Source organism: Acanthisitta chloris, unplaced genomic scaffold (genome assembly GCF_000695815.1).
Source record: "Acanthisitta chloris isolate BGI_N310 unplaced genomic scaffold, ASM69581v1 scaffold3621, whole genome shotgun sequence".
NCBI classification, from domain to species: domain Eukaryota; kingdom Metazoa; phylum Chordata; class Aves; order Passeriformes; family Acanthisittidae; genus Acanthisitta; species Acanthisitta chloris.
Window position 1 is genome coordinate 172344 of NW_008654206.1, and position 11772 is coordinate 184115.

The following is an 11772-nucleotide window of genomic DNA, read 5'->3' on the forward strand; positions in this document are numbered from 1 at the left end:
ACAAATAGGTTTACTGAATGAGTTTGTGTGCAGCAGTTCCACACTCGAAATGATTACCAGTTTACAGGCTCCAAAAGTGGCTTCATGACTTCTAAAGCACTGCTAACCTAGGGTGGAAATTCTGCTCCTTCGGCTGATAGGCACCACTATGCATTTGCTTACTGGTGAGGGGCAGAAAACAGTCAGTACCAGCTTGCAGCAGGATCCTCTCCCATTATTTATCCACCTTTATCCAGTCAAAGCACTTTTTAATCCTGGTTCAGTACACTAGTGGGGTAGATAACATGGGAAGCATGATTGTGCCTTTATTTGCTGGGCCTTTAGACTGGGCAGTGTCAGCAGTTAATCAGCCTGTTGGTGCATGTGACAGCTGTAGTTATATATTTTAGATTAAGAAAGTTACAGTATATTTCTGGTTTTCTGAAGTAATGCTACCATTCACTTTAAAGGAATTCTGTAAGATGGATATCAAAAATAACATTAATGAGCTACTAAAGCTAAAATTACAGGAACTTATGAAATTGGTTAAACATAAAAACCATTAAACTGTTTATTGAAGCTTCACAGATATACTGCAGCTAATGAGCATTTCTGCTATTTAAATAAGCCCAAATTGAACACACATTACATGGATGCATAATTAGTCATGGCAGTCAAACACACACAGACTCACTTTTAAAGCTTTATTTGAAGAATTTTTCCATTTGATTTGTTTTGTTAATTAAAATATTTTTTCTGTATTCAGTTATATTTTAATATTGTTTTTGTAAATGCTGTAATTTGCTGCTGCATTTCCATTTGTGCTTGTTTGCTCTGTGAATATAGCAAATTTGGAATATATATTCAGCACTGTCCTTTTGTTTGGTGTTATTTGTGTTAGCATCACTTGATAGCATCAGAATAATTAAATTGTATGTTGTCTTTCATCCAGAAGGATCTTTTCAAATGATATATAATATCTCACCAGGCTATGAGGGGAAGGCAGCATAAACATAGGATTGTAGTTTGTATTTTCAAGAGAAAAGCTATGTTAATTTTAAACTTTGAAGGGTGTGAGGGTGCAGAGTTTAAAAAAAAAACCTCTTTCCTTTACCCCTGTCCCAAGTTATGCACCAACAGAAAAATTAGGTATGTAGTTTGCTTGTTGAACAGTATGAAGCAGCAATTTAGAGATGCAATAGTTTGGGTCACCTCTGTTCAAGCTCAGGTTTCGCTATTAGACTCTCTCACCCCTTGCTGGGGCAGAGAAGGGACTTGCCTTTGTGAAGACCAAAGTTCTCCCTTTCTTTCTGCAGGTGATCTAGGAGGTGGTCCCTTCAGCCTCACAGTTACACTACGTACTGGATCCAAATTGTGAGGATGTTAGGAACTCTTATATAAGATGCTTTTAAACGATGCCCTTATTTTTACGTAACCTAAATGTTGGAGATTACAAAAAAGGCAGAAGAAAATAGGTGCTGGATACCATGTCAACCTTGCCATCAGGGAAATGTTCTTTCCCAATTTTAAAAATACTGATCAGGCAGACAAATCCCCAGACCCTAGAGAGACGTTTCAGGTGAAGATATGTTCAGCATTCCTTGCACTCAAAAAGCTTTTGGTATAATTATGTCCAGACAGCTATTTTAGCACAAAGCAATTCAAAGATAGATTTGAGAAATGTAATAGATACAGGATAACAGAGGTAATACCCTATTTTTCCACAAGATGAAATAAGTAGTCAGAACTTCCAGTTTTACATCATTTCTTCTGAAAAATTACCTCTTCGACAGCTTGTTGTCCTCTAAAGCCTTTACTGTGGTTCAGTCCTGACTCAGAGAAACAGAAGTCATCTATTAAATCCCCAATACCAAATTCTGCAGTACCAAGTTTTCCTCTGTGTTTTTTACAAACATGTCTTTACAAGCCTCTATGTATTTAGCTTGTAAGAACTGTCTAGACCACATGCTGAGCTGGTACCACAGCATGCAATAAGTTATCTCATATATGACAAATATAAGATGATCAAAAGCTTTCTTGAAGTACAGACAGTCTAAGATACAAAAAGAAATTTAATGTATTGATTTTTAAATATTACTGAAGCATTTTTAATAAAACTGCTATCAGTCATTATCAGCACTTTCCTTTAAAAACTCACAAACACAAACAAAAAACTCCCAAACAAACCAAAACCTCATTTTCCAGACTAAAATGGTCTCAGTTTGAAGGTTGTGTTTCATGTGATTTTTCAGCAATTTAAATGTTTTGAAAGGAAACAATTTCTTAAGTTTTTGGGTTTTTCACTACCCAAGTATTATTTAAGCCACATGTGTGTGCTGGGTGAGAGAGGTTGTGTAAATAGGCCTTGCAGATACATTAAATACTTCTGGTAGGAAACCTCCTACAGTCTTTTGTCTTAAACCTGGCTTGTGTGACTCCAGCTTCTGAACCAGTTGCAAAAAATTGGTTTTGATTAGAGTCCTCTGGATATATGTTTGTAAATGCCAAGGGTGAGGAGGAGAGTGTAGGTGGGACAAGTAGGTGACAATATTTGTGCTTTGCTTCCTGTTTAATTATTTTGTTCCTCATTATACATAGCCCTCACTTTGAAATAAACTTCTAATGTATGATTTGAAGGTCAAAGGAGATACAGATTCTTGGATGAAAATCCCATCACTATGATGTGCAAGAAAGGTGTACTTGAAGGCTGCAGTATACTGAGATGTGCACTGGGACAATATGGATGAAAATCACTATGATGTGCAAGAAAGGTGTACTTGAAGGCTGCAGTATACTGAGATGTGCACTGGGACAATACTGTGACTTTGCCCTTTGTATTGGAGAAATATTCTTGTCTTAAACTGGCAGGTTTCTCTTTTACATATATGACAGCACAACTACATCAGTTTAATTGACCTTGGCAATCTGCATCTGCCAGTGGTATGTCCCTGAGGGACTTTGTGCAAGAAAGGTGTACTTGAAGGCTGCAGTATACTGAGATGTGCACTGGGACAATACTGTGACTTTGCCCTTTGTATTGGAGAAATATTCTTGTCTTAAACTGGCAGGTTTCTCTTTTACATATATGACAGCACAACTACATCAGTTTAATTGACCTTGGCAATCTGCATCTGCCAGTGGTATGTCCCTGAGGGACTTTGTGATTTTAAGCTGCATTTTATTGCAGAATCTTCAGTTCCTGTAGACAGAGCTATATACCCCCCTACCCTCATTTTGATATATGCCATCAACATTTGCTCAAAATATTTATTGGAAACCAGATTCTCTTAATGAAGCTACTTTCAAGTGTCTTTATGATTATAATGATTTTTAAATGTTAATATAGAGCAACAATATTTTTCTGAGCACTTATGTGTGTTTAATGACATTTATATAATGCCATGCAGTATTAAATATTTTTTTATTTTCACATTTACATTATTTTGAAGAATAATAATACTTCATGTGCAGAATGCCTATATATGCTGTTTACTAACAGCATGAAAAATACTAAGAACTCTTAATGCATGCTCTAAAAGAAATCAGAAATCATAGTGAGAAAGATAGTATATTCTTTTCATGTGGGTGTTTAATTTTTATTGTGGTTTATGGTTTTATTCTTAATATATTTAACAAGTTTTGAAGTGAGCCTTCCAGGATCTTCTGAGTTTAAATATTGTCAGGATGGTTTTAACTTTATTGAAAGATATCTCTTTCAGAATTAAATTTTTCTAAAACCAACACAATTTGTCAAAGCCTCAGCTTTGGTAGCATAACAATTCCTGGTGGGGATATGTTCCATTTGAAATTTTTCAGTCAGTTATAATAATGATTGAAAAGTAGCAGAGTGTGATTCTGTTTGAGAGTTAATAAATACAGAAAGTAAATGCTGAAGATCTAAATGAATTTCTAGTAGAAATTGCATGAGAAACATTCTTTTTTGGGTTTAGATGTTAGAAATTGCATGCTGTGTATTAAGCTGCACAAGAGAGTCTAAGGTAGGTTATTCAGGAGAAAATCATATTGAGATGGTAAATGCAGCACAAAGCTATGGGTGAAGGGAAAGCAAGAGAAATTATTTTTGCTTCGTGAATATTGCTCATCAATGGGATTTTCAGAAGTGCTGGAATTTTTCCCTGGGAGATGAATAACAGCAGTGAGAGTGACTCTCTGAATCCCAGCCTCTGGGACATGGGAGTTCTCAGGGAGTGACCAGAGCATTAGCACCAATTATTTCTTGAACCTACATTGAGTCAGTCACTTCTTGTGACTCCTGTGTGTGTTTGGTTTGCACGCAGGTCTGGCTTTGCAGGCACACAGGAACTGGTTTCTTTTCTGATACTGCCAAACTGCTCTTCCGTGGTAATGAATGCTGTTTTTCTGTCTCAGCCCTGTTAGTAATTACATACCTCCACTAGCTCAACAAAAATGCTTGTGTACATAAAAGAACTTTTAATTTCTACTGTAGATTTACATTTAAATAAGTGAAGGAACTTGGAACTGCTTTTCTAATTGTTATCAGTGTATATTTGACAGATTTTAGCAACAGTTTTTTCTTTCTTCTATTAACGTATTTGTCATTCATTTTCATTACAGTCAGAGAGGCCATGGCACCTATCAAGTTTAACAGATGGGGTCTTCCTGAAGTAGATCCAGAAACGATGCAAACAAGTGTACCCTGGGTTTTTGCAGGGGGTGACATTGGTGGTCTTGCTAACACTACAGTGGAATCAGTAAATGATGGAAAACAAGCTTCCTGGTACATGCACAGATATATACAGGTGATTTTTTCAAAAGCATTTTTCTTTTTCCCATTTCTACCTGTTTTTAGATACTTTTCAAAATAATTTAATTGTGGTTTAAATTAAATATACAAGTTTTGAGAAACTAATACCAAGATTATCTAGTGATTAGGACATTACAGATTCATTCAGCTTGGATTGCATACTTGAGTTTGGGTAGTTGAACCTAGCTTTCTTACATCATCTTAATGCTAACATCGAAGCAACAGTTTCTTGGCCCCAGTTCTGAATTCCACTCCAGGGTAGCAATCCTCCCTGCACAGCACACAGTGCAACTGGAAGTCCTAATTGGGTAATTGGGGAAAAGAAGTGAGCCCGTAAGTATTTAAAAGTAAAATTTTCCAATAATGCATAAAGTAAAAATTAAATACTGCCAATGTTATTATCTGGGGAAGATATTTTTAGTTTACAGAACGCTCAAATTATCTACCCTGGAACCAAAGTTTGCTCTGATGAGGCTGATAAACTGGATACAAAAGCTTCACAAAAACTGAACACTGAATGCACAAGAGGAAAATAGTGCAAAGGAGAATTTACTTAAGAAATATGAGTTTAAGAGGTGCAGGCTTGAAAAACCTAGTAACTGCATGTTTCCTTTTGGTTGTCCTTGCATGTTGCTGACTGCACACCTCTGCCCTAATTTTTCTAGTAAAAGAAAGAGCACGAAGTCTAGAGGAGCTGCAGAGCAACCTTCTGAGAGAGAGAGAGAGAGAGAGAGAGAGAGAGAGAGACAGCCTGTATGTGGAGAACCAGCTGACAAAAAGTGTGTTCATAGTGCAGAGAACTTTTTAGAAACACGATACATGATTCATTCTCCCACAAAAAGAGATTTGAACAACTGAAGTTGGGACTGTAACAGCTCGATGTCTTTCTCCCCCATCCATCTGCTCAAAGCCTCTCTGATTGCATGTTTGTGCAATTTCATGCTGTTGGGGTCTGATTTCGCTTCCTAAAAATACTTCAACTGAAAGCTTGTTGTTAGTATCTGTGCATATTTTTTCTCACTTGTTCTAAAGCACTGTTTGTGTCCTGCCTTCTTAGACCCTATGAAAATGCTGAGTGTGAAACATCTTTAATCCCTGACCTGCTTGCTTAATTTCTCAGTGCACAGTGAATTTGGGTAACTATGACAGGGGGAGAGAGAGTACCTTGTCCTTTTGTTTCCTTATTCAACCTCTAGAAATACAGGCATCACTTAAAAACCCTCCTTTATCATGTTGCTTCCTCCTCAAAGCTTCCTTTTTTTCCCCCTCTGGAATGTATTTAATACTTTGGAAAAAATCTGAATAGTCATGGCTTGAGAATTAGAATTTTAAATCGAGCAGACTTGTGATATTAGAGCATTTCCGTTACCCTTTGCAGGTTTCAAGGCAGCTTATTCAACCTTACAGTCTCACCAGGAAGCTAATGGGAAAGCCTTACAGCAATCTTCACAGGAAAGTTTCCAAATGTCAAGTGTCACCTTTCCAGCTGTTAGATGAATGGGTTGCCCAGGGGCATTTATTTGGATGTGCAGCCCTTATAAAATCTGGTTGCTGTGGTGCAGAGTGCTGTAATTTGGCGATTTACATTACCAGTGTTTGGACCTGGTAGAAATTTTAGTGACTAGAGGAGAGTTTGTTTTATGCAGAAATTCTTTAGGGAAGGATAGAGAAGGACTGTGTTACCCTGATGTTTATAGGGGTAGGTATGTGCACATGTGCATACTTTTGTACTCAAGTGTGTGCATGTGTTTGATTCACAGCACTGTATTCTGGAAACTTCCAAAAGCAAATGAAAACCCATCCTTACACACTACCTTATTTTCTGTCTACTGTGAGATTCTAAGGCAAGCAACTGTCCTGTGATCTGAGTGTCTGAGTTGAGTGCGCATTAAATTTTAAATAAATGCATCCATACCATCTATATTTTATTTTCAGGAATAGGTAGTCATTTCCCAAATCACCTAGTATCTCAGCACTAGGATCTATAAATAGTCAGTCTTCATCAAAATAAAACTATTCCATAGGATTTCTCAACCGACCCAAGACCATGTCAAAGACTGGAACTCAAACCCACCATCCTTACTACTTGCAGAATGCAATGTTTGAACAGCATGCTGCTTGTATCCCAACCTACTCCAGGCAAAAGGCTAAACGAACAGATGGGCCTGATATGTGCCCTGAAACTCCAGTCATTGCAAGCTCTGGCACATGGTCAAGTGAAGCGTGAGATCCAGACTCAAGGACTCTCCAGCAGAAATGCCTTATGTTCAAAACTGGGAGTTATTTACAGAAGCTTCTTGGCTGCTCTTATGCTGGAAACTTTCCATCATTAGTTGCCTAAATATCTCCTGCCTCTTAACATATTCCTCCCACTATATGAGGCATAGGTTCATCTCAGAAATTGTTGCCTGCAGCTGTGTCAGGTTAGTTTCTATAAACATGACCGGTCAAATCCTAACTAAGGATAGTTGTAGTAGAGCTTGTTAGAAAATATAGTTGGTCTTCTTAGAACCATTTCATGCAAGTCGTTAGAGATCCAAGCAGGATCAGTCCAATTCATGCAACTGTCTACTACTCATATCATTTTCTCAGGATTCAACTTTTTGTGCTGTTCTATGAATGACATAAAAATGTCAATATAATAATCTTAGTGATTTATTTAGTTTGGGGATTGTAATGACCCTCACTTTTGTCCATCAGTGACTTTATGATCTTGTGCAGAAGCAATATAGGCTGCTGTTCTCTTCTGTGCCTCAGTTACCATTCATTGCTTTTTTGATCAGTGAATGGGATTTAATAGTATAATAGCTATATTCAGGGTAATTCACAATTATTGCTGCTCTAACTTCTAATTTTTTATGCCTGCCTTGAGAACAAAGACAGCTTCCAGTATTTTCTTCCCAGGTATCTGTGCCAGCCTTAATGCTTCACTCCTACTCTGTTCATGCACTTACCTGGGGACTGTTTTCCCATATGTGGCAGGCAAGCTGCCATCTTCTTCTCACTAAAATTCCTCTTTAAAAGTGACTTTTCTGCTCTGGTTCACAATAAGTTTTCTTTTATTTAAATCTTTTTTTTTAAACTGTAATCTCCCCACTGTGGACAGTTTCTTTTATACTTTTTCTAGACTGAAATATATGTGATACACTTCAAGAATAGAGGCGTGGATCCCAGCTGATATAAATTGCACTTCACTAAGACACTATTCAATGTGAATTTTGAGCACATCACTGTGTTATTTTGAATCATTCTTGTATATTTGCTATTTTTTCTTTTTCTATGCTCTCAGAAAAGATATGGACTTTGTATCTGAAGAGTATAGTTGTTGATTCTTTCATGAAGGGTGACCATTCTTGTATATTCCTTGAGCATGCATGAATGTATGTTATTTCATAATCAATACTAGAGCTGGATGGTTCCCAGGAAGCTTGTATCTGAAGCCATTAGTTATGCTGTCTATTTCTTTTCAGAATAACCACAGGAAAAAATTAATGTCCCTTTGTATAGTTAGTACAATGTATGAAACACTAGCATGCATACAAGTAACAAAGTACCATTTGCAAAAGGTGGATTGAAGGAAAGTGCAAGAAACCTGGTATTAGTTGCTTGCCTCTGAGTAAGCAATATGTCAGTTCTAGAAACAAAGCCAGGAAGGAGCTTAAAAAAAATCTCTGTCAAAACGGACAGAGCCCTGAGCAACCTGCTCTAGTTGATCCTGCTTTGAGAAAGGATGTTGGACTAGATGGTCCCCAGGCATCCCTTCCAACCACAACCATTCTGAGATTGTATCAAATAATATAAACATATTTCCCACAAAGTTAAATAAGGGATAATAGGGGAGAGGGTAGAAGAAGCATATGCAAGGGAGAAGAGATGTTTTAAGATCAGAGAAAGCAGGAGTGAGGTGAAAGTATTCAGGAAGACTCTTGCAGGCAGTAGGGTTTGTAGAGAAGGCTCTCTGTGAAAAATAACAGTAATACAACCACTTGCTTTCACAGTCTGTCTTTGTTAAAGGCCAGGAAATGGAGTTAGACCATATCTCTCTGGTTAAGAATTTTCTCCACCTAAAGAAAATTAATGTCAAAAATTGTATTAGGTCTAAAGCTGAGTTCCCGTGTCTCAGCCCTGCAGACCGTGTGCTTTTGCCTCTAGGCGAATTCTGGTTAGGGTAAGGTAGGTCCACTGCTTGCAATGTGTTGGGGATTTTTCACCATCCTGTTGCAGGATCGAAAAAATTGCCATGATTGGAAGAAGTACGTGCGATATTGTTAGCCCAGCTGGTTGGCAACAAATTAGAGGAAGAATGGGCCATGCTTTTTGTCCTCTATTTCTAAAAAAATCAAGAGAAGAGTTATTATAAATAAACCATTGCCTGCAGGCCTTCTTTTCCTATTTGTTTGTGCAATGTCAGAGAAATCCTTCATTATAAAGATGATTTTACTTTCAGGAAGCTATATAACATTTTAGTTTGCCAAAAGTTTTGCTTTGTAGAAAACAATGCATCAAAGCTTAGTAAATTAATTTCTTTTATAAGTATTGTGTTGAAAGGAAAAAAAAAATCAAGAAAAATAAATAGAGCAAAAAGGCAAGTGATAGGAAGGAGGGGAGATAAATCTACAAAGATGTATTGCCACTGGCTACTGAACCTTCAGCTCCATCCTACCCCTGTGTGTTTTTAAATACTTGGTTTATTCCATTGAAACCTTTTGTAATCCTCTCCCTGCAACCTCCACTTAGGTCACTTCATCATTAACAAACCATTAGGCACATTTTTGTGGGGTCTGAGTGCATCTGACTGAAGTTATTTGTGGTTTTGCTCTTTGGGAGGGAAGTAAGGCAGGAAAAGTGAATCTCTACATATGGATTAGGAAGTGGCTTACTACCAGTTTGAATGATGGCATGCAGGAGGCAGGGCCTATTTTTGCATGAGTGTGTTCAACCATGTGGTTCAAAGTCTTTCACTACTCTGGTAGATTTTATTTTTTGTTGTCTTGTATAGGATTTATTTTCTATTTTACCACAGAAAGCTCATTTGGAGTCAATAGTTAAGAACCACTTTGAAGCAACACTCATTTTAGGTGAGAACAATATTTAGATGTTTAATTGTCCTGCTTGGGAAAGGAAACAATACAATAGAACTTAAGCTGTATATTCAGCACTGTCTGTCTGTCTGTCTGTAGCAATCAATATTTACGGTTGTACAAGCTATGAATAGTTTGGGAGCAATCCACAGACTGAAATGTATTCACAGAGAACATTTGGACAATTCTGAATAGCAAATTAATTCAAACTGGAAAATTAGGTTTATTGCTCACATGCACTTAGAGGGGAATTGATCGAATACCTTTCCTTAAGTCTTTCTTTGCTGTCATTCTTACAGAATCAAAATCAAAGAGTCATGGTGTAAGAGTTCAGTATATCTGCGTTGATGTCAGCACATTTCCCCACTTTCAAATATGTAGGAGACAAAATATGTTAACATTTTTAAAATGCTTCAGTCCCAGTTGTGTGATCCAGAAAGTTCTGGCATCACGAACAACATTATTCAGTTGAAATATTAGTCAAGAAAAAATAAAAGATAAAAAAGTTAATAAGGTGAAATCAAACCCGGACTAATAAAAGTACAATACTTTTTTTGTTTGGATTTTTTTCTCCCCTTTTTATTTTATTTGCCAGTTAACAAAACCTTTTGAGATGGAGAATGCCAGGCTGTTTGGTTTTCTAAGAACTCAAATTCTCTTGGTGTAGAAAAATGACCCTGCAGAGTATGATATGGAGGAAGCAGTGAGCATTCAGGAGGGAAGAAATGGAGGATGTCTGGCTTTTTATAAAGTGTAACTGCATTGTCTGCTAGCTGAGAGAGGTCATGATACTGAAGGGAGTTTGGTCCCAAGTGTTAGGGAACTTAAGAAATTCTCAGAATGTCCCCCATTAGGGACACATTCAGGTTTGCATCATTCAGGCTAGGACAATTCCATTGCTTTCAGTGCTTTTAAGCCATCCAAAAATTTAACCCTCAAATGTTATCAACTCAGTCCCAGGAATCGAAGATCTGGTATCAGAATAGTGAGATATGAATCCAGGCAATCCCAAAACCAAATAGACAAGTGAACTCTCACGTTCTGAGAGCCAGCTTAGAAAACAAAAGGCACTAAAGCAAACAAAAAACTCCTCATCTTCTCTGTGCTTATTAGTTTTCACAGGTAAAAATGGGTTAAATAACTTCATTAAAAAAATAGACCCCAAACCCCCAAAGGCAGCAATTTGTAAGTAGCTGGGGTTTTTACCCTGTTGCAGAATATCTTTCCAACACCTTAAGTAGTAGTTCTTTTTGTCCTGATGAAGAAATCTTCATTTTAAGGTTAGAACTGCTGTGATCATAGCTGTGACTTGTTAGGAACAGAGACGGTGCAGGGCATCTCTGTGTTAGAAATTTCTGCTTTATTTCTTTGTGATTTTATTTAGTCAACCATCTCAGTGAGCAAAGATTTAAATTCTACCCACCACAGCCTGATTGGGATGCTGTTCAGTATCCGTACATTGAAATAAAAATATTCTCTCTGTAATTTCTATACTATTAGATGCAACTTAGACATTGAAAGCATTTCACTGACTCTCCAGAGAAAAGACTGTCTTTTAAATGAAAACAAAAGTGACTGTCGTGGCATAGGACATTGAAAGCATTTCACTGACTCTGCAGGGAAAAGACTGTCTTTTAAACGAAAACAAAAGTGACTGTCGTGGCATAGCCATAATGTAGATGATATTCTTTGATCCCAAATCAGGGTCTAACTTTTGTTACGCCTGAAGTATTCATGCTAATACAATTAAATATAAAAACAATAATAGTTTTGTATATATTGGTATGTATGCCATTGTACATAATGCCATGTACACATAATCTTCAAAAGTGGCAGGGGTAGGGTACACATAATCTTCAAAAGTGGCAGGGGAAAGGTGCAGAGATAGGGCTAAGTGATCCTGTACATTATGTCTTCCTTCATTTT

At 37.2% G+C, this 11772-nt stretch overlaps 1 protein-coding gene across 1 annotated transcript in view; it reads left to right on the plus strand.

The window, feature by feature from the left end:
• DPYD (dihydropyrimidine dehydrogenase) overlaps positions 1 to 11772 on the plus strand; it is a gene marked incomplete at its 5' end in the record, with an annotated part of 196336 nt that overhangs the window by 151646 nt on the left and 32918 nt on the right. Inside the window, one exon of the mRNA XM_009083388.1 lies at positions 4576 to 4760. Within this exon, the coding sequence (XP_009081636.1) occupies positions 4576 to 4760 (185 nt within the window). The remainder of the gene's footprint in view (positions 1 to 4575; positions 4761 to 11772) is intronic.